The sequence below is a fragment of the Micromesistius poutassou genome (genome assembly GCF_964030765.1).
Source record: "Micromesistius poutassou genome assembly, chromosome: 16".
In the NCBI taxonomy this organism is placed as follows: domain Eukaryota; kingdom Metazoa; phylum Chordata; class Actinopteri; order Gadiformes; family Gadidae; genus Micromesistius; species Micromesistius poutassou.
Window position 1 is genome coordinate 14,652,072 of NC_140286.1, and position 23,579 is coordinate 14,675,650.

Below are 23,579 nucleotides of genomic sequence, written 5' to 3' on the forward strand. Positions count from 1 at the left end.
TCCAAGGACCACCTAGATCGCCTCCGCCGCCTCGTCTCTATCACTGTGTCGAGGTCCACGGCAGGTTGTTGGAAAACAATCCTTTCTTCTATAGGAATGTTGGGCTCTCTTAACATTCCACTAGCCTGGGTCAGTTTGATGTGCGACCATGAGGACGTTTTATTGCCACTTGCAGTGTAACCGGTCCAAACATTGTGTTTGGGTCATTCATTTAAGTCTGATATGTAAGGCTTGGTGAACTGTGATACTACACTACATATTGTCCAAGAAATACTACCAGTTTATTTATCATTTTTAAATGGAATGGACTGTTGGACTGTCATGATGGCAACCTTGCAGCCCGCAGAGATAATTCAAGTGGCTCAATATGTATTGTATTTAATTTGCAGCTAAACCATTATTTTCTTTTCTTTTTGCACACTTGTTTCATGTTTTTCTGCAGAGAGGATCATAGAGATTATTTTAACTTCAACCAAGCACTATGGACTTGGTGAAGAGCTGGACAGGTAACGTTTGACATCCAAGGGTTCTAAATTATTAACAAATTGAGACAAATGGTCTGGTTCCTTTTTGGAGTAAAGCTTTCTTTGTTTACTCTTCAGTTTGAGCTGTAAAAGATGCATTATTGTGGGCAACGGAGGAATCCTAGCAAACAAGTCCCTGGGCTCCCGGATAGACGACTACGACGTTGTCGTGAGGTGAGCAAACTCCTTCACCTCAAGTTATTTACTGTGCAAGCCCACAAACACAAACTGTTCCTGTTCACGTTTGTCTCAGTGCATTAAACAGCATTGCACACTCAGTCGCCCCCCCCCCCATGTTCATCGCCCTGAGATAAAAGAGAAAGTGAGTCTCAACAGTTAGTGTTTTGGGGGGTAAAGTGCACGGGTCTGCATCAGAATGCAGTTCCTCTTCTGGGGAGGATGTCTGAGGCCGCGGTCCCCGTCTGTGTGCATCGGCAGGTTGAACGAGGCTCCAGTACATGGCTACGGCAAGGACGTCGGGACCAAAACTACAATGAGGATAACGTACCCAGAGGGGGCCATCCAAAAGCCTGACCGATACGAAAAGGACTCTCTCTTCGTCTTCTCTGCATTCAAACCACTGGACTTCAAGTGGCTCCGGCAGATGGTCTTCAAGGAGAAGCCGGTAAGCACCAAAGTGTGTGTGTGTGTGTGTGTGTGTGTGTGTGTGTGTGTGTGTGTGTGTGTGTGTGTGTGTGTGTGTGTGTGTGTGTGTGTGTGTGTGTGTGTGTGTGACCCTATCATGGCCCAAAATATATAGATATGGACATTATTTCACCCTCTCAAGAGAGGAGCAGTCTTGGCTCGAGGTCTGTATAGATGGGCATGTCCCTGGTCAATTGGCAATGATGCTCAGAGTATGGACTATGATACGATATGATACAACTTTATGTAAAGTAACACATAATGTCTTCTTCAATCTAAATCTAGTTTTCCTCTGTGGAACAACATTCTAAACACACCACTCTTTTGAAAATATAACCTTCCTTATTAAGGGCAAAAGAGGGGCAATGTTAATGCGAATATGGATTGTACAGCAGGAATTTCTGACGTGGTCTGAACGCGTTTGATGGTAATAACTAATTTACCGCTTCATCGGCCGCCATTTAAAAGTTCTGTGTTTTGCCTTTCGGTCATTCATACATGACGTGTTCTGCAACACATTTCTATCTCTCCAAAGCAATTCATTTTAATCCTGTCCACTTGGAGGGACAGGGTAAGCCCTTTTCCCTCCAAGGTGGATGCGCCACAGAAACCCTTTGTTGCCGTGGTTGAGTGGCGGGCTGAGAACGGGTCTCTTTATCGCCGGGTCGGATTTGATGGGACCCAATTGCCGCTCCCTTATCTCTATGGAGAAAAAAAAAAGACTAAAGGTTGCTGCAGACTTTAACTACTCCTGAGCCCGCTCAAACCACTCACTGGAAAAAGGCTTTCACAAGCACCTCTTTATGCTTAAACAGAGGCTAGTATCTGTAGAGATTGTATAGGCTGTGGTTTCCATTCAATTCAAGTACAATAAAGGCGCATATTGCAAGGCCTCTACTAAGAGTGGATTAAATGGCCGTCCTTTGAGGGGAAGGCATATTGAGTGTGCAGGAATTGTAGTAACGTCTCTTTGTCCTGTCGACGCCATGGTATTCTTCAGTCAAGTCCAGGTTTAGGAAGTCTATCTCCCAGGCTTTTCAGAGGCCAGCAACAAGGATTTTCTTTCTTACAAGGTGACATTAGTGAAAACTATTGACTCAGGAGAGAGACTTGAAAGTTGATGGGGGGGGGGGGGGTTAAAGAAAATAAAGAAACCGAAGAAGGACATTTAAATAGAGGGATAAGTCAGATGAACGTCATGGTTAAGGGTAGAATATAATCTGCACCAGGGAATAACGGCAGGTCAGAGATGAGAAGAAAGCAAAGCAAATGATAAGAGGCAGGGATAAAACGGTGAGGTGAATTGGAGTAAAACGGCTCCATGGGCTTGCTGATTGCCCCCAGGGCCCTTTGATAGGGGCCAGAATTCTGGGTTTCAGTGAGAACGAGGGGACATTTGAAATGGCCAGCCGGGATAATTGATCTGGCCCCTGGCGTCAGACTCTTTGATCTGCTCGGATAGAAGAATGTTGAATCAAGGGCAGCGGAGAGGGGGGGGGGGGGGGGACATTCTCCACGCACCAGTTTGGATGGAGCTACTGACGGATGCACGGGATCTAGCCTCAAAGGTCCCTCCCCACCCCCATCCTCGGCCATGTTTTGGTCTTAAGCAGTGAAGCCATTCATCAAACTCGAGGACTGGATTTATTCCGTGTACTATTAGCAGTGGTCTCAGTGTCAACAGCTGTTTTTTTAAAGTGTTTTATTTAGTATTTTTTGGTACCGTTTTTCTTTTTAGATGGACTTTGAAACAAAAACGGTGCTCATGAAGTGGAAAGAGTGGGAGACGGTTTGTTTAGCGTTTTGGGTCATGGGTGCCAGTATTCCTCAAACCAGATGGCAGTGGCAGGACACATCTCCCTCTGTATAATGGAGGCATTGGAAGTGTTATGATCACCGCCGTCACCTTCTAATCATCAGCGTGTTCTCAAAGCGGTTCATCCAGCTGCCACTAAGCGGCTGGTCCTCGTCGGCCCGTGTGTGTACGCCCGGTGATTGAAAAGGTTTGTGTTTGGTATCCATTAAACTCGCGCTCTGGCAGCCAACACATGCGGGGACATGCGGTGGCCCTCTGTGGCACTGCAAAACATCTAGAAATAAGGAGCATTCCTCCTTCCTTTTTGATTGGCTGTGACCCAGGGATCCTCGCACAACCAGCTGCTAACCTACCGTCAGATGAGCGGCGGATGATTGACTACCATTGTAATGTTCACCTGTTGTTGCAACATCAACCATATCGTTTAGCTCGGGGACAATAGACTGGTAATGCTACTCCTCCTCCTCCTCCCCTCTGACGTGTTATTCAATCGTCCTCCCCTTGTGTTCTACTGTGATCGCTGTTTGTAAGCGCTGTGTAACGACACCCCTGTGTAACGACACCCCTGTGGATGACACTGAGCCTATACACCTTGATGGTAGCGCCTGTACACACGGCATCCGGGCTGACTCCTGTCTATGTGTCTGTCGCGGGGTCGTGGATAGAGTTTAAAGTGCCCTTTACAATGTTTGTCACTTGACAAATGGGGCCCATCATTGTTGTGAAAGCCTCCTGATGAAAAATGATCCCCAGGATCAGAGGGCCCCCGGGGGCCTGGTCCGCCGCCCAGCTAACCGCTACACATGTTTACTCCTGCACTCGTAAATAAAAACCCTGGATGGGGTTTCCTTTTCATTTAGGTACAACAAACAGAAGAAAGATGCTGAATCCCTCTCTTCCTTCTTTCTAGACAACCCTGTAGCTACCTGGCAACGCTCTCTGTGTTTACGCTAGAAACAGGATGTTGAGTGTCGGGCATCGCGATCAAAAGAAGCGTTTTAAATGTCTTTAATCCTAACCTTATTGTCAGTCGCCTGGTACATCTTACGGCAGCACCATGGGCTGTCTCAGACTAATGCAGCCACATAATCCCAGCAATGCAACAGATAACCGCTCTTGTCTGGTCTCTTTAATTTGTGCACATGCTTCCATGCAGGCGTGTGTGTATAGACCCCCCCCCCCCCCCCCATGAGGATAGCGGCAGTAACCACCAGCGTGTATACATCAATAACGGCGGAGCGACCGTGCAGAGACAATTGGCTTTAGAAAACGATATGCTTTAGTGGACCCGGGGCAACTAATCCTCCCAGCGCAGCAGCGGGCCTTTGGTGATGCAGTTAATCACAGGAGGGACTTTATGTGACTGAAAAGTTAGCTCAGCTCGGTGGGTAGCTCGGGAGGGGGACTGTAGTATCGCTACATCCATTGGGAAGGGGTCTTTTGGGCAGCAGGCAAGCTTGCAGGTGACTGCATTGCAATGAGAAGCCTTGCTTTTTGATGGCCTTCCATTTTCAAACTATGCCTTTATGAAAGTCTTTATGACTTTCCATGTGAAAGCGGTTGCATGCGAATCAATCAGCTTCCCTCCAGACACTCTCCCTTTCCAAGAACAGAGCAGCAACAGTTGCACATGTGGATGCTTCTAGGGAATACAAATTAGTTTCCCAATCTTTTGTACACTTGCGCAAACATGCATACTGCATCCTCCCACTGAATCCTCTTCTTCTCACGCAGAAACACGCACACGCATGCACTTGCGCGCCCTCGCACTCACGCACACATGCACACACCTACAAACAGATACATGTACAGACATACACATACATACACAGTTGACTTGAGTTTAGACCAAAAGCTTGCAGACAATTCATCATTTTAAATTAACCCTTGCAGTCCCACTGATGATCTCTTCCGGGCTTACAAACTAGGAGATGTTTTGAGTGGCCTCCTACCACAATCATGCTGACCACTCTAATTTGAGTCCAGACGAATCTACATAAAGAATATACACATATACGCAACATACAACATGTCTTTCTGACATAAAGGTGGGGCCCCACACAGCCAAACGTGTGGTTTGGGTGTGATTGGCCATTTTAAGTTGTTTACAGATGGATCAAACATGATAACCGGTCACTCTTGCGCATATGTGCGATTTTGGATTGTTTTGAGGCAGCCTTCATGTTCCGACACACATAACACACACATATCTCACACACCCACCCACCCACTCCCCGACCCGTATACATGCATACACAGAGGCCGTTGTTTGTATATCCCGGGATCTTTTCAAACAGGGTCAGTGGAGGATATACAGGCGGTGGTAAACAGGGTCTGAGGGTGGAGTGTCGGTGTTCTAGCTCTCCTGTTTGTTTACTGGGAGCTCTCGCTGCTCTCCACCGCCAACACGGACACACTGGAGATGGAGGGGGGAGCCCCCGTCTCCTATACGGAAATACCTCAAGGAATACCGACTCCCCAAGGGATGGGGGATAAATGAGGGCTTATCTAAATATTGTGTTATGCATAAAAATGTACCAGATAAATATAGCCCAGAATGATGGATTGCCTGGGGATCACTTCATCGGTATATCTATTTATATAATACAGCGAAATCCATTGAAAATTGAAGATGGTTGGTAATCAAATTGGAGGTTAAAAACGGGAGATTGTTTTAATATCTATAACGCCCCCTAACATCTGTGCATCAATCCCAAGTACCATGCATATGTGCCTTCATAAACATTTACACGCTTGTAAACATGGATTAGGAACATGAACCAAGTGACTAACTTGGTTCTCGGTCGTCCCTGATTACCACACTTGTCACATTTCATGGTGAGTCACCTAGATAACTGATCAACCCGCCGTACTCCTCGCTGTGCGGTTATCTTCAGAGCTCCCCCCGGGCCACAGAGAATAGTTGGTTCCCGTCCTATACGGTCATTACCACTCACCGGCGGACCGGGTCTGGTCTGGACACAAGCTCCGCCCTCAAGTGCCCATTGGCCACCCCACAGGAGTCGGACTGTTGTCAAGTGTTCCCATTGTTTTTCCGGTTTCCCGTCATGGGAGTGTGAAGATACAGGTTTCACACACCGGATAACCTCGCCGAGGCGGGCTGGAAAGCTGGACTCCAGTGACCCCCAACAGGGGCAGAGGTCGTGGTATGAGTCAAGAGAAGCAGAGGCAAATTGGCGAATGCTTTAGATTCCTTTGGCGAACAAAAGGGAATCTCCGCACCAAGGCACACCACAACAACTTCAGTCCGTCGCATCGCTGAAACATGACTTACAATTCTCAATTGTGCACCTCTGAGACATTTCCTACTTTGGTAAACCTCTAAACCCATTTCTCCCTCCCGGCTGAGGCGGTTCCTGCTCAGCGGAGCACTTATGTGGTGAGCTGCAGCGACTTGTAAACTCCTGAAGTACAACATGTACACGGTCCTAATGACCACCAGACAACCTTAATTGTGATCGTTAGCAGTTCATGGCTGCTGTTCTCCTTTCTTAATTGCCTCGGAGGTCTCGCTTCCATAATTTGGCCGACCTTTTTCTGGCTTCCTGTCAGGTCTACTGCATTAACATCAAACACCACCACATCCTCAACTGCCATTCTCCAGTTGGGAATGGCAGTAACTGGATAAGGGAAAGGGTGTATGATGGAATAGAGTTGGAATGTCAACATATACATTGATGTAAAGATCTAAAGAAGTGTGTTAGGGAATGAAGTGACTATGGGCCCATAAGATCGATGGATGGATTTTTATAGAATGATGTGGAGTTTACAACAACAACATTTGGCTGAAGGAATCTCGGAAACGTGTAGTTGAACACATCTCTTGCTGGAGAAGACTCCCATGGTTGCTGAGCGAAGGCTGGATCATTCTAAGAACCAGAAGAGACACACCAGACATATGTGGAACATGCGTGTTCAACTCATAATCCTTAATTTAATCAAATTCCTTTAGTTTTTGCTCCCTCTGACAGAAAAGCATCTGCTAGATTTACAAAGGACCAGAATGGCAAAGTTGCAATGGTTATGTTTATCAAGCATCTACTTATCTTGTCCATGTCTCAAACTATAATTTATTCCATTTATGTTTTGTTAGATTTTGCAGCAGTGTAGCTAAGGCAGATTATATTCATTGTTTTATATTGCCTGTATCCAGCATAAAGCCCAAAGAATGCATGTAATGTTGGTATGTTTATGAGCAGCTTGAATTTAAGTGCTTTTCCACACACCTTCCCGGGTCTGCCTTATTGGTACGGTATTTTTAGGAGGATTGCACATCACTTGTTATGATCTCAGATCCCTTCAATAGAGATAAGCGAGGGGGAGGTCTGGGACACATATTGCTGTTTACATACGGGTTAGCTGTGTGGATCCCTCTCTGAGGCATCGGCAATTAAGAACTGTGGATGCTTGGTCTTTTGGTTCCCATTTGTATATTTTCCATGAGAAGATTATTGTTCCATGTTTGGGTATTCTAATGCTTGGGTGATTTCATTCTCATCAACTTTGTAATCTTTGTGAGACTAGCCGTCCTTTTTTAAAAAAAAAGTAATTTTACTGATCTTCCAGTATTGTATGTTTTGGGTGTTCACTGGAATGGATTTTTCCCACCGCATGGTACCAGCTCAACTCCGCTCGCTTCTGGTACCAGGTACTTTGTTTTTCCACTGTACTACAGTGTCAAGGTCGTCCTAGGGATGTGCCATTACACTACCGTGACGCCCTCTTTAACGGGATAAGCACAGGAACAATGGAAAAGTGTTCACTGTGAGGTCCTTTACATCAGCCACGCTGGAAATAAACGACACGAAAAAGTGAGAAAGTTCAACATTATTTTGTTATTTTATCGATGTGGGACAAAATTTGAATGTGTTACTTATTGTGGTAACCGGCAAAGGCATGTGTGTCTATAGATCCCTTGGTGTTTCTGTGGTAAGCCATAGCGGTCAGGTTTGTGCAGGTTTTCCCACGTCACGCATTGATGACACGGTGACGACTCTAGTGACAGTTCTCCGGGATTAAGTCGTCTGCAATGTTTTCACATTTTGGTATCGCCTCAACTGGCGTGGAGCCTGGATGGAGGAGATGCCAAAAAGGTTACCAGGTACTATCCACAGCTTGTAAAAACCAAACGGGGCGAGTTCAGTTCAGCCGTTACTATGAGTGGGACAAGAGGCATAAGCCTAGTCTTGAGGAGCTGTAGGACTCTGTAGAAGAAGTGCTTCCACTACAACTGCGTGTGGTTCGTCCTGCTGTTCATACATATTCCTCATGCAGCGGTTTTGGTTGCGTTTATTTGTTCATATTTCTGAAACTCATGAACACTGTCTGTGAAATTCACGCTAAACAATACCCTGGAAATCCAGAGTTCTCACAAGAGAGCACAATTTGAATTTGCTTAGCGAGTCACTCTGGGAACGAGCAATATACTCACTTCCCGAATCCCCTGGCCCAGAACATTAACCAATCACATCGGTGTATCTGATATAGGCCAGCCAAAAGCATTGCTGTTTAACCGACCGGATACGGCAAGAGTCGTATCTATTGGTTAGCTCCACTGGTCTGGATACGTCACCCCTTGTATTCTTCTGATTGGTCGCAGTGTTATCCAATTGCGTGCAGTGATATTTTCAAATGCATGCTTGGCTCCGCCACTCGAGTTGGGCCATTTTCATTACTCGTTGCCAGACCCTACAGCTTTCTAGATGTGGGTCTGGATTTCCAGGCTAGCTAAACAACATAACTAGTTTAATTCTGGAACACAGGCAAATTAGCTCTTTTTTGTTTTTGCAATCCCGATTTTGAGCTTAAGTTTGTGAAAATTGCTTATTTGGGGGATAAGTTGTGTCAATAATTTATACAGCATGAACTCCTCCCAAGAACAAACTCACACACACACACCAGCCTGTGTCCATCTGCGTGCGAGAGCTTGTTTACTTTAATGGCTGCTCTGCATGCCTGCACCTGTTCTTATGGCAGCTGACCGCTGGTCAGTTGAGGCTCGAAGTGGCTTTAGTGTAAATGACACAAGCTTGGGCTATGCTAACTCGAGTCTTGTTCCATCCTGGCTTCTCTTGAGTGAAACCCCACCCACTGTGACGCTAGTAGCTTCATGGATCGGCTGAATACTCCAGCCATTGGTGGTGCAGATTTAGTACCACAAGCCCCCTGGGAGTTAGCTGACTCGGTCAAATCTGGAAGCAGATTTGGTCTGCTTGCACTAGGGAACAGCGTCTCTGCTTTCCCAACTGCCGTACCACAGGGGCCACCGTGGTTAGCCACTATCCCACTGTGAATCAAGAGAGCGTGGCCGTTTCTCCGTTAAGCGCTCTCTCTCTGCTGTAGCACGCTGGGCCCTGGCCACCCGTTAAGATGAGTTTACCTTCCTGTCTGACGCTGGTCTCTGGAGTGCTGCCAGTAAATCGCCGACCCCCTGACAGGACGCTGCACTTTTTTGTCACCTAGGATCAGGCTAGGATAATAAAACCAAATTAGACTGTTGTTTTGTTTTTGGGCCCCAGAGCCATCGTTCATTGGTGGATGACACTTCTAATGGTGCCGCGGGGGCCCCTGGCCGCGAGCCAAGGAAAGCGGGCGGCCGGAGAGACGTGGAGACGTGGAGGGTTGTCTTTAGGGACTTCTGTTGTTCCACGTCCTTCCATGTAAGAGCACCCGTAGCTCCTGATTCACCCGGCATGTGTACCAGCACGCATGTAGACAATCGCCTTTTTCCCTTCTTCAGTGGAGAGGAGAAATCCGCCGGGCGTACAGATTAGTCTTCAGACTGTATACCTCAACGCAGCTCCTCCCAGTGTCTAAACCATTCGGTTAACGGATTGGGCTTGATGGGTCGTTCTAATCCACACCGCTTCCCGATTCCACAGAAAATCAGTGTCTGTTTATTTTCCCATTCCATTTTTGTTATTCAGCGAATAAACGCAGTGCCTGCGTTCTCTCCCATTGATGAGTGCCGGGGCTGAAAGACGAACGGCGTGTGCGATGGCCAAGCGCAACACGACTCGTAACCTTACATGGAGGGCCGGCGGCCCGGGCCAAACCCAAGCTCCTCTGGCTTATTCAGGCTGCGCAAACAATTACGTTCTCCAATTAACCTTGTTTTAACAGGTGCCTTTATGGGCGTCGAATAGCCTTTTGGGCACACTTTAAATCTAATAACCCAAGACCAGTGTGACCGTAAAGCAGTCGCGCGGTGAAGGGGAAACAGCCATTTCCTGTCGGACCACAACCCTGATGATGCACCGCGCCGTCCAACGTCGCAACACCTCCCTGTTTTCACCTGTGTGTGCACACACACACACACACACACACACACACACACACACACACACACACACACACACACACACACACACACACACACACACACACACACACACACACACACACACACACACACACACACACACAGAGCGGTCAGTCCACAGCGTCGCCACATCCGCGCTCCCGGTGGACATGCTGCAGGGACGGCCAAAGCCCTCCTCTCAGCCCAGAGAATATAGAGTGAAGTGCTCCCATGTTGGGTTTGAGGTTGGATGCCGACCGTACCTAATCTGAGGTCCAATTACAAAGTAAAAGGCATAACATCTCTGCTATGAGAGCGCCACTTTAGTAACCTATAAAGGTTCATACACACAGTCAGTCGCTCACCCTCCCTCTCCCTCCCCTCCTCCAGCCGGGACTTACAGAACTAACTCAAAAAAAGTGTAGAAGAAATCTCTTGTTATTCTCTGGCTCTTAACCTCTTGGCTTCAGAGAAGGAAAGTATAATTTCTCCAATCAAATAAACCAGATATATATATATCTATAGCAATTATGGATTTGGCCTCGTTTAATCTCCCATGCCTTCTCACCCCTCTGAGGCCCGGCGTAACCCAAGACGTCTGGGCAGCGGCGCTCAATGATGAATTACGACATCAGAGGAATTGGGAGCAGGCCTGGGCCGTCACAGGCTATGTTCCTCCGTTGTTCCTCCAAGGAGCTCAGGGTGTCGGAGTTGGTTTAGTGTTTCAGAATCAGCCTTACTCAATCAAGGCTTATTGCTACGACCATGCTTGTGTCCGGGAATAAATCTTTCCTACTTGTAATTTTTCTTACTACCATTAGGTATTTTCTTTCAGGTTTTTTTTTTAAACATAATTGATGTGTTTTATTGTCTTTTTTTTCTCATTTTTCCTAACTTGGGTACACATTATAACACATTCATCATATGAGAACCTATGTGTGACCTTTCACCAAAACCATGACTCAGGTTTTGAGTTTACTGCACTTGCACTTGAATCTGACCTTCCACACAGAAGGTCTAGTTGTGACTTGGTGACATTCTGGAGGTTACTCTTTGATAAACAAACTACGGTCAAAAGATTTCTGTTCAGTGTTTCTGTTTTCGGTAAAAGGGGATTTGAAGAGGTGGCTTTTAGTGCAAATAACTCCCGAAAAACCGCCTCCCCACTTCTGGAATTATTTGCTCAGCGCAACACATGCAGGGAAGACCGAAGGTGCTCCTCCAACTCATCCGCATAATTGGTTCCTAACAGTTCTCCGTGCCACCTGCACTTAGTCCTGCTCTGTGAGGGCTGGTCCGCCCCGTGACGGTCTGTGGCCATTGAGCCATTGTGTGGAACGGCAGGGCGTGCGTACCGTTTACCTCGCTCCCTTTCATGGTAAAAAGCACTAAATTACTCTTTTAGTCAACACACGCATACAAGCCGTTATAGATGAACACACACACACACACACACACACACACACACACACACACACACACACACACACACACACACACACACACACACACACACACACACACACACACACACACACACAGATATTCACACATACCTTAACCGCACGACCAAACAGATTCCTGGCAAACACAAGCTGTGTTGACAGGGAGAGGAGCTGGGGTTCCTGTCATGGCTTGCCGAAAGCACAGTGCAGGGCCCGGGTTAAAAAAGACCAGCCGCCACTGTTGTAGTCACAAAGCACCGCGCAGCCCACTGTAATGGCTTCTGTCAGTAGGTTACACACACACAGACACACACAGCTGTATCAAAGGCAGAAGGGCGGGGGTGTAACTATTTGAACAGGTGAATCCCGTCAACATGTGTCCTTCATACCTGGAAGTCATGCTTTAGGTGCGCTGTGGAGAGGCCGGTGTGTGGCGCTGGGAGAGGAGGTTGTTGTGCCCTGTGTTATTTGTACAAATTACATGGATTTTAGTGTGTGTGTGTGTGTGTGTGTGTGTGTGTGTGTGTGTGTGTGTGTGTGTGTGTGTGTGTGTGTGTGTGTGTGTGTGTGTGTGTGTGTGTGTGTGTGTGTGTGTGTGTGTGTGACACAAAATCTACATAATTCAGTTCAGGTGTGTTGTCCTGGCCACTGATGATAATTGCCGGGTATAGGTCAAGGTGTGATTTATTCCACATCCTGTGGCGCTTCCCCGTATATAACCCCAGCCCGGCCCACATGTCATCAGCATGGCAGCCCACCCCCCTCAAACGTCACCTCACCACCACGCTCACCGGGACGTTCACGCTTAACACCAGCGACGCAGCACTCTGCTGCTGCTGCAGTGGCGCTTTTGCCACTAATTAAATTCCCCTTTAAATTGAAAAACAAGCCCCCCCCCGACCAGTGGTTCCCCCGGCGGTCCATGGTGGCGTGGCGATGCCCTGGCTCTGACGGCTCTCGCTGTGTGTGATCGGCCCTCGGCTGAGGAGCCGTCAGCCCGGGACGTCTGAAATACGAAAGAAAATCAAGTTGCATGCTCCACATTTTAGTTTTTCATAATTCCCAATTCGGTTCCTAATCTTGTTCTGTTTGTCTTGTCCCTCTCTCTCTCCCCCCCCCCCCCCCCACCGTTCTGTCTCCTCCTCCTCTCCCAGCGAGGGACGGAGGGCTTCTGGAAGTCTGTGGCCCACTACGTGCCCCGGGAGCCGGTGGACATGAGGATCCTCAACCCGTACTTCATCCAGGAGGCGGCCTTCCAGTTCATAGGCTTGCCCCTCAACAACGGCCTGATGGGCAAAGGGGTGAGCGGGGACTGTGTGTGTGTGTGTGTGTGTGTGTGTGTGTGTGTGTGTGTGTGTGTGTGTGTGTGTGTGTGTGTGTGTGTGTGTGTGTGTGTGTGTGTGTGTGTGTGTGTGTGTGTGTGTGTGTGTGTGTGAGAGATGGGGAGGGTATCACCTTAACATTGCCCTCTGGGGCCACCAGCAGAACTCCCCTACTTGAACTCTGCACTGCAACATGTGTTCAACATGTGGACAGCACTGTGTGTGTGTGTGTGTGTTCCAACAGTCTAGTTTGGTGTGTGTGCAGAGCCTGGATCATTCAAGCCCTGAAATTCTGCCCTTTCTTGGTTTTGATTAGAAGCATGCGTCTGATATAATTTATTATTTATCTCTCTGTTTGTTAGAAGATGAGAGACATAGAACAGAGAGGGAGGCCCCGTTTAAAATCATTAGGCTGATTTGGACCCCTCAGGGTGAGCGCCACTCAACTTGTCGCCAGGCCAACCCCCTACAACACACACACACACACACACACACACACACACACACACACACACACCCTCTTTTTCTCTTCTCTCTCATCATCTAACACACACACTTATCTCATGCACACACACACACACACACACACACACACACACACGCGCACGTGTATCGAATGCACATTTGCCCTCTCATCCCCAGCACGCCCTTGCAGCCCAGGGCATTTAGGAAGTGGGGGTCCCACCATGTCGGGTTACTGGGTTGGGGGGGCCTCTTAAACACACACACACACACACACACACACACACACACACACACACACACACACACACACACACACACACACACACACACACTACAGGCTCACTTACCAGCCACTGACCCATGAGATCAAATAATGGTCATAAGAGGGATAAAGAGTACGACTGAAAGAAGAGAAGCGTCGACGGGTGAGAAGGTTGGAGGCTACTGGACATGAATTGGAACGGAGTGGTGACTGGTTGGCTCTCTCTCGCTCTCTCTCGCTCTCCCTCCGCCCAGAACATCCCCACCCTCGGAACGGTGGCCATCACCATGGCGCTGCACAACTGCGACGAGGTGGCGGTGGCGGGCTTCGGCTACGACATGAACACACCGCACGCGCCCCTGCACTACTACGAGACGGTCAAGATGTCCGCCATCAAAGAGGTGAGGAGCCCGTCCCTCACTGACACCACGGCGTTAGGGAAGACAGAAGAAGTAGTCTAGTGTTAACGGTCAACAGCGACGACACATTTCACATTTAACCCAGAGGTGGGTGGGTGGGTGGGTGGGTGGGGGGTGGGGGGGGGTGGGTGTGTGTGTGTGTGTGTGTGTGTGTGTGTGTGTGTGTGTGTGTGTGTGTGTGTGTGCTCCCCCAAACTGCATACGTTGAGTTTATATTCGGCCTCAATAGGGATTAATTCATTCGTTTTTCATTCGAGTCCCGTTTTGCTTTCATTCCGCGGCGAGCGGTCTGGTCCCCCCCCCCCCCGCTGAGAGACACGACGGTAATGGTCTCCGCCGTGCAGGGGTGGGCGGCAGAGCGCTGACTTTCTGAACCCGCCGCCGATGACGGATCTCATTTGGCGTTTGTCAGCCTGGGCTTCCTCACACATTCCTGCAGAAAGGAGCCCTAGTTTCCTCCCAGGCCCGACGCGCTGATAAACTCCAGGTGGCCGCGCTACCTTCTCCTTCATGCTGGGTCTCCTTTCCGCTCCGTTCTACACGCGGTTATATATAGAAATGATAAATAACAACTCAGAAATACTAATGATCGGGGATTGCTTTGTCTCCAGCATGGCTAGCCCCCCGATGCGTGAAGGTATCCAGATATTGTAGTTTGGTTCTCAGCCGCTCTGAGAGGTAAAACGTTCAGTGTACCGGACGGAGCCCCCGACGTGTCTGGGTTTCCGCTGACGTGTGAGACGTGAGCTCGCTACTGCGATGACCTCGGTCTCAACTCCCGCTGGACTCCGTGGCCTCTCTTCATTATCGCAGCAGCAGTCATCGTCGTCATCATCATCATCATCATCATCATCATCAGCAGACGGTCCATCACGATAATAATAATAATCGTTTGGACTAATTAACGAGCGCCAGCCACTGTGGTGACGCGTTTGATGAACCGCAGTGGTCAGCACACGCCATGAAGTCATCCCTCAAGTGCCACCGTGGAGTCCTGGTAGCGCGGTTCTGTTGTCGTCCGTTGAATGTGGACGGGACCAGGGGTGACTTTACATTTTAGCCCTGGTAAACAACTTTATTCATAGCATTTGGGTGTCACAGCCTATTTTTAAACAAAAGGGGTCACCGAGGTTGTATATTAGGAAGTGAGCTCTGGGAGTGTTGCCCTGGGAGTGTGTTCCGGTCAGTATGATCCGGCTACGCTGACCCCGGAGTCCTAGCCAGCAGGTTGGACCGCAGGCAGCTGCAGGGCCCAGCCCCGTCTCCCTCCACAGCCGTCTGACTGTTCCTCTGTATCTCCCACCCTATAGAATCTCAACAGCAAACATGTGCTTTGGTTTTACGCGGTTCCCGCTGGACTGCGCCTCCAGACCCACAGACCTGACCCCCATCGGGCGTGGCTGCTCACACACAGACACACGCATGCACCGCTATCAACGCAATTAATAGCCCCATTGTATGTCCAGTGCATGCATCGGCCCTGCCTTAATGTCAGGGGTGAAGAATGATTTTAACATGCAGCTTGCACCGCTCTACCCAAAGCCCCTCGGCCGTTAAGCCTGTGGCTTTAGTCATGTGCACTAGCCCTGGCCCCTGCTAGGGGAGTGGACCCTCTGAGACGGCCTAAAGGGGTACAAACTAAACACTGGGTTGGGACACCGCTGAAGTTGTACGCCAAGACATGCATGGGGAGCGCACCTGTGTAGTAGCGCTATATTACACAAGTTTATGTTTTTATTTAAGTTTGACAGATATTTGTTTGTTTATTGATTTGTGTGAAATTCAGTTCTATGAACTGCCCTTTTGAGGGCCAACATGGGTCAGAAGCTCCACTACCCCCCGACTCTTGGTGGTAGTTGGGGTATAGTTGCACTCCCATGTTGGCCCTCTGACGTTCAGTCCAGACCTAAGGGGCGGTGTCGGGGCCACACGTCATGCTCGCTAACCTGTGCCCTGGTGTCTCCCTCTCCCGCAGTCGTGGACTCACAACATATCCAAGGAGAAGGAGTTCCTCCGCAAGCTGGTGAGGGCCAACGTCATCAGCGACCTGACCAAGGGCATCTGACTTCTGACACACTTCACACTCACAGAGGTGTTGCCTGCCTTTCCCTCAAGGACCACGCCAAATGGCATGCTGGGAAATGGAGTCAGAATGGGGAGAATGGACCTTCCCCCCATCAAACTACTCCTCCTCCTCTTCCTCCTACCCCACACATCCCCCCCCACCCCCCACCCCCCCCCCCCCCCCCCACACCACCCCTTTCCGCTCCGTCTGCGGAGTTCCGGGGGTAGAGGAGGTGAGCTCACCGGCTGAGTTCCTATCAAAGCAAGGAATACGATCTCAAGACAGATATTAGCAAACACAACGGATCAAGTGGGAGGATTTAGGGGACATCTGCACACACGTGCCTTCAGAACCAAAGGCTCCTGGCAGTCGGGGAGGACATCTCACCTCGGAGGGGCCTCTACCTGGAAACCAACCCAGCCCCCCCAACAATCACACGACTCAACGACCGGGCGGCCGTGCAGCGGGTCTAGAGGCAACGGTTCACATCGACACGCTGTCTCCGGATGGAAGGCAAGACAAATACACACAGGGTGAGAGAGAGAGAGCGAGAGAGAGAGAGAGAGAGAACAAGGGACAGCGACGGACCAGGGGAGGATTCAAACACAGATGGGTGGAGTATCAGCTGTGCCAAACGTACCTCGTACAAAAAAAGGGAGAGGCCCACCCCAACCGCCCCTCTCCCTTTCCCCCCCCATGCTGCCTGAATGTATTCATGTCCCATACTGGAACTGTCCCCCCCCCCGTTGGCCTGCCTGTGACTCGCTGCGTACCTGCGCTGGCTACCTGGGTCCACGCTCCACCCAAAGGGGCCAACGTTGAGATTTACTTTCTAATCATCCTGAATGACGGGGAAAATATCAAAGGTTTGATTTATTTTTAAGTATTTATTTCAGGTTTTGTGTTTTAAGAAAAGCTCCTGGTTTCCGGTGACAGGCTGGTCAGATTCTTTTTTCTTTCTATTTTTATTTTTTATTTTACACATTTTACAATAAAGGCTTTTGTCTCTCTTCCAAGTGTGCTAAAATGTGCTTCCTACAAGACGATCATCTGTGTGGGCGTAGCATCAGCAGTGTTCCCACCAAATCTACCCATACATCTCATCGTTCAGTTTAATTGACAGTGTTTTTAGTGTTCATGAGACCTCTTTTAATTTTCCGCTCTGCAGGGAAATTGTTCTCGCACGGCTCCCTAGCTTGTTTGTCACGAGCTGGGCGCGTTTTTAAGTGATTCCTCAAATAGGGCAAGAACCAAATTACAGCGTTGTTAAACTTTCTGGTTATTGTAAACGAGGAGAACCTTTGCAGGCATGCTTCGGGCCCCCATCTGCTTTTTTTTTTTTTTTCTTTCGCACGTAGAAAAGGTTTGTTGTTGGCGAAGAGACACCGGCAGATTAAAAAGGTTGCAAATGTTCAAGTGGAAAACGCCTCTGGGATTATTAGCAGAATACTGCGGTAAACATTTCAGTATTTAAAGCATTGCTTTGTCGTCACAAGTGTCCAGTATTACACAACCCTCCCTGCTGCCTCTCCCTCGGCTCCCAACAACCAATTCAGGAATGTCTACATGCTTGCTTGTCATTTTATGTCATTATCAGCTTTACATGGTGGTGGTGCTTTTATATATGCTTTGCCAAAGCCAAGGCTTGTTTTTGTCCATTCTTTCTGTTTGTCATTTGTCAATGATTTTGTTTCCACTGCCTTCTTCTGCATACTGCATATTCCTATATCTCCACACACACACACACACACACACACACACACACACACACACACACACACACACACACACACACACACACACACACACACACACACACACACACACACACACACACACACACACACACACACACACACACACTTCCAGCCCTCACTATGGGTTTAGTAGGCCTTATTCCGCTAGCGGACATCTTCGTGCTAACATTTGTTGCGTTCTATGTTTCTAGCGTTAGGAACCAAGATGGCTGCTAGGTGAATACGGCCCGAGGCTGCGCCTTCTTTCTTTTCTAACTTTAAACAATAAAGACATCACAAGGCCTTTATGTCCATCTTACAGCTTTGTACGTTGAAGGAGTTTTGTTACAGTTGAGGTGAAATAAACTGTCTGATGCATTAGTGGCAGCGCCGTCAGTCTGCCTGAACTACTGGGTGTAACTGGGACTGCTCACGCTAGGGTACAGCGGACAACCTTCTCAATATATTGCACTAAGAGAAGAGAAATGTTGGACTGAAGAAAGTCTGTTCATAAACACGGCAGTTAAATATCCATTGTTATATAGATATATATATAGATGTGTTTGTGTATATATATATATAGTTGACACATCGCCCTTTATTATTCCTGTGTGGGAAACAATCAACTGTAAAAAGACAAATCACAAGTTACCATCGTTTTCTCAACAGAAACCAGGAGACCAAACAGATTTGTCGGCTGGTTTAAGCTCTCATCTTCCTAATGTGTCATGAATGCTGTACTGAACTGGATAACCAATCCTCCCATCTTCTCTTTATATCAACCCTGTCATTTTCAAGCAGAATGTATTTCCTTTCACGGACAATTCACCTCTATATGAACTCCTCTCCATTATCATCACCGTCTGAGCTCTCAGACGTCCACTACTGGAAGGCCGCTGACAAACGGATCAAAATTGCAAGCGTTATTTTTTTGTATTTTATTTTTTTAAATATATATATAGACATATATATATATGTATATATATTGGATATAAACATATATATATAGCTATAAAATTGCTTTGTTCTTTCGGCAACTGAATAAATTGAGTTTGTAAATGATGATTTCCTGTGCATGTTTGGTCTGTTCTTTGTTTTGTCCGAACTGTGACCGTCTGATGCGGCTGACGGGAACGCCCGCCTCTGTGTGTCATGTCAGAATCCCCTTCAGTGGATTACAGGTTCAACTGAAACGAGGAGCGATCGCCTCCTACATAAAGCCCCCACGTCACACGGCGGCCTCCGTCCAGAGACGGAGCGGAGGGATTTCCTCTCCCGTTGTACTGCATCCGACCTCAGCAGACAGGGGGAAACCATTTCTCTGTCCCCTCCGTTCGGCAGACTTCCTCTCCTAATGTACTCCAGTTTTTTTTTTTTCTCCTGTGTGTTTATCTCATATCTTCAAGTGTCCTCCTCCACCCCCCCCCTCCCTCCCTCCGTCCTTTCATCCCAGGTCTCGTCCAGCTCTCCTCTCATTCATGCTTCAGTCTCTGTGTACGTTCCTGTCTCTACCTGCCAGGCTCTGATGAGGCTCTGGTTTCATCACCGTATCCCTAAGGGGCCCCAGTGCGCTTGTACTTTCTCTCTCTCCAACTTACGGTCTCTCAATCATGAGAGAGAAATACAGGGAGGGAGAGAGACGGATAAAAAAGAGCCTGACATTGAAAGATAGCGAAAAATAAAAAATAAAAATGTCGGCGTCAGTTTTGATTTCACAATCAATTCAGTTGTTCGCTTTGCAGACTGTGTCTGCTAATCAGATGTAAATGCACATAAAGAGAGACAGGGAGGAAGAGATAAGCATAAGAAGAGCCAGAGAGAGCGATAGCATGAGAGAGCAATAAGGAAAATCAAATGGAGCCATGTTCAGTCCCCTTTGTATGGTGATGAGGAGGAGGAGGAGGAGGAAGGCGGGAGAGCGTGGAGTCCAGCTGTAGCGGCTCTGACTCTGTGTTCAGCCTGCTCTGGAGGGGGGGTCCCAGGGGCTCTGTAAAGGGGCCGCTGAACGGTTTACATTCTGCTGTTAATGGGGTGCCAGTAACATTGGCCCCTGTGGCCCCTCTTCACAGGCCACCAACACCCTGGGCTCTCCAGCCAATCCGACCACGGTACATAGAGCCCTCGATCTGACGCTAAACGCTAGCTCTCTCTCTTCTCCATCTTTCTCTCCGAGTGGCACTTTCTCCATCTCTCTCTAGCCTTCTCTGTTTCCATATTCGCTGCACCGACTGCCTCTCTCTCTGCCTCTGTAGCATGCTCTCTCTGTCTCTCTCTCTCTCTCCACAACTTGTCTAACGGGCCTCCATTGGGGTGGAGGAGAAACTCTGAGGTGTTGGTGGGAGTTGAGAAGGTGGAGGTGGAGTAGCTCTTTGAGATGGTGGAGGTGGAGTAGCTCTTTGAGATGGTGGAGGTGGAGGAGCTCCTTTAGATGCTGGTGCTGGTGCTGGAGGAGAAGCTCTCTGAGGTGGTGGTGGTGGTGGTGGTGGAGGAGGAGGAGATGTTTGCCACCTGGGCCCTGCTCCCCTGGGCGCCCCGGCTGCCTGCAGGCGGTTTATGCGGCGGATGGGGGGGTGCGAGCAGCGCCTGCTCGGCTTCAAGCGGGGGACCCCTTTATTCACGGCGACAGGTTCCCCCGGCCCGCCCTCTCTCACCGGGGCTTTGGGAGGGGGGCCTGCGACCCCTGGGCTGAAACATAAACTCCCTTTAAAGGAGCCGGCGGGGTCAGGGTCCACCACGCCCGCTCAGAGACGCAGGAGGAGGACGTCAGGACGGCCACTGTTTACTCACCACGGGCCCATGTGGGCTGGGAGCACCGAGAGGGGACCTCTCCTAGAGATCAAATGTCCTAGAGGGCAGCCCTCCTACAGGTAAACTCCAGTATGCTCAACTGCCCCAGAGGTCAACTTGGAGCTGACCTTTTGTGACAGTACAGCCATGGCCATACTTTTTGGCAAGATTTGTGGGAATGGACGTCGTTGTTCCCCTATTCCGTCCACTCCCCCTCGGGTAGAAGTGATGGAGATGTTATTAGCGAGATGGCGGAACATTCCTCAAACGTGACAGTAAAAGCATCCGAGGGAAGGGGATTCCTGCTGTTCATGATCTGCTACCAATCCATCGCGAGGGGAGGAGACCTGATGTGAGCTGGGCGGTGGGGAGCAGGCCGAGAGAATCATCCAAACACCCACCCCACACACACACACACACACACACACACACACACACACACACACACACACACACACACACCAGGTCCCCTGACGCCTGTCACCTCAGTTCTTCCAAAGCACACCCCAGACCGTTGACAGCAGGAAATAAGCGGAGAAGACAAATATGAGGCTGTCATGACCGATTACAATTCTTAGATTTCACTTTCCTTTTTCTAGTGCTAGTTTGACCTGCTGTCGGTCCAGCGCTGCTATTGTTTTGTCCATCGACGAACAGACACGCTCGCATTCTTCCAATTCCACTCTTCAAACTCTTGACAGAGAGAGGATCTCGTGTGTGTGGATGTGTTTTCTGTGAGGGGCAATCTGAGGCCAGGACATCTGGACCACTCAGCTGCCACTAAGGCCTCCTAAAGCTCCATGCCTGATGTCAAAATACCGCACAGTCAAAGGACCTCAAAAAGAGTTTTATGGGTATTTTGGGGACTATTTAAGGACTGGGGCAATGGGGAGAAAGGTTGACTTTGCCATGCTCTCCATCCCTCCTCTATGCAACCACATTATAACCATTTTAATGAGGCCACATGTTTAGGTCCGGCTTATGGGTTGTTTGTATGCAAAACAACGAGGAGACCTGCAGAGTGGGCCAGTACCTCCTCATTCCTCACAGGAATGGAAACACAGACGTGAATCTCTGCTGATGAACTGTTAGATGGGCGATAATGTTTATGGAGTTGTTAAACGTGTTATACTCACCTGTTGGATTTCCTATAAAGTCTGTTTTATGGATTTTTTCAGCCATTTCGACTTTTCCTTTTTCTTGCAGGCCGAAAGAAAGGGCAAGACTAAAGGGTTTCCTAGGTTTGGACTGAACCCAATGTTGAAAGGCACTTTCTTGAGTGTGTGTGTGTGTGTGTGTGTGTGTGTGTGTGTGTGTGTGTGTGTGTGTGCGTGTGCGTGTGTAAGAGAGTGTGTGTGAACACAGGGTCTTGAGAAGAGCACCACATGGACAGGAAACCTTAGAGGAAAAACAAAAGCTTTTCTCCAGATAATATGTCCTTCACATCTGTGTCTCTGTTCAGCAGCACCCCCCCCGCCCCCCCCCCCCGCCCCCGTCTCCCCAAAACTGTTATGTCCAGCATGTCCAGATCCATGTCTTTAAATCCTCCGGGGCCCCCGCCGGCTACTGGGCCATGGAGGCAAGGCTCCATGCAGAGCCCCCCATCCCACCGCCTTCGGTCCTGTGCTATATGACGTCACCTCTCTTCTCCAACCCGCTTTCCTGTCTCTCTTCCCTGTCCATGAAGGCCCAACAAGTACACACAAATGCATAAAAATAAAAAAAAGATGAATCTTGGGGGACCTGTTGAAGATCACAGCACAGTGACAATTGACTTCCTGGTGAAACGTATTGGCTTCACGTAACATCGTATTATCAGCTCAAGGCCCCCGGCCCGTTCCTAATGACTTCTGCCTTTATTAGAGACCTGCACGAGGTCTTAAAAAAAAAGTCATTTTATGACCCCAACAGCCTGTTGTGTTGTGTTGTGTGTGTATGTGTGTGTGTGTGTGTGTGTGTGTGTGCGTGCGTGCGGTGCGTCTGTGTGAGTGTGCCGTGCATGAATGCTATGGTATGTGCCAATCTGTGTACACAGTTGTCGTGTGTGTGTGTGTGTGTGTGTGTGTGTGTGTGTGTGTGGCCACAGTTGTGACAATGTGTGTTGTCATTGTCATGCTTTTTACAGGTGATGGATGGGAACATCCCCATCCATCACCTTCAGGGGCCCGGGAGACACAGTCAGTGAGGGGCCCGGGAGACACAGTGAGGGGCCCGGGAGACACAGTCAGGGGCCCGGGAGACACAGTGAGGGGCCCGGGAGACACAGTCAGTGAGGGGCCCGGGAGACACAGTGAGGGGCCCGGGAGACACAGTCAGGGGCCCGGGAGACACAGTGAGGGGCCCGGGAGACACAGTCAGTCAGGGGCCCGGGAGACACAGTGAGGGGCCCGGGAGACACAGTCAGGGGCCCGGGAGACACAGTGAGGGGCCCGGGAGACACAGTCAGTGAGGGGCCCGGGAGACACAGTGAGGGGCCCGGGAGACACAGTCAGGGGCCAGGGAGACACAGTCAGGGGCCCGGGCCTCCACCACAGAGACACATCAAGGTATCGCCACCATGGCCCCAGCCCTTCGGCCCGGCGCCACACGGAAGGGCCCCTGGACATTTGTGGGGTTGATTTCGCCCCAAACTGGTTCTGCTGAATTTGATTATAGGACGCGTCCTGTTTGATTTATCCAGTCTGTCAAAGCGTCAGTCAACACCGGTTTTACCCATAAAACCAGTCCTATAGGAGGCCGGTCTCTGTCTCACCTCGTGCTCCTCTGCTTCTC

The 23,579-nt window shown here is 49.2% G+C and overlaps 2 protein-coding genes across 8 annotated transcripts in view; both read left to right on the forward strand.

Moving 5' to 3' along the window:
• LOC311360396 (CMP-N-acetylneuraminate-beta-1,4-galactoside alpha-2,3-sialyltransferase-like) overlaps window positions 1–19,085 on the forward strand; it is a 43,415-nt gene extending 24,330 nt beyond the window's left edge. For all 7 annotated transcript variants that reach the window (XM_084480460.1, XM_084480462.1, XM_084480459.1 and 4 more), the window contains 6 exons: window positions 443–506; window positions 603–698; window positions 963–1,149; window positions 12,906–13,052; window positions 14,055–14,201; window positions 16,195–19,085. In XM_084480460.1, the coding sequence (XP_084336586.1) occupies window positions 443–506; window positions 603–698; window positions 963–1,149; window positions 12,906–13,052; window positions 14,055–14,201; window positions 16,195–16,284 (731 nt within the window). In that variant the 3' untranslated portion in view covers window positions 16,285–19,085. The remainder of the gene's footprint in view (window positions 1–442; window positions 507–602; window positions 699–962; window positions 1,150–12,905; window positions 13,053–14,054; window positions 14,202–16,194) is intronic.
• A 1,497-nt stretch (window positions 19,086–20,582) lies between these two features.
• Window positions 20,583–23,579, forward strand: part of LOC311360680 (uncharacterized protein) — a gene marked incomplete at both ends in the record, with an annotated part of 8,876 nt that continues 5,879 nt past the window's right edge. The window contains 4 exons of the mRNA XM_084480794.1: window positions 20,583–20,646; window positions 20,730–20,782; window positions 22,270–22,386; window positions 22,933–22,984. Of these exons, the coding sequence (XP_084336920.1) occupies window positions 20,583–20,646; window positions 20,730–20,782; window positions 22,270–22,386; window positions 22,933–22,984 (286 nt within the window). The remainder of the gene's footprint in view (window positions 20,647–20,729; window positions 20,783–22,269; window positions 22,387–22,932; window positions 22,985–23,579) is intronic.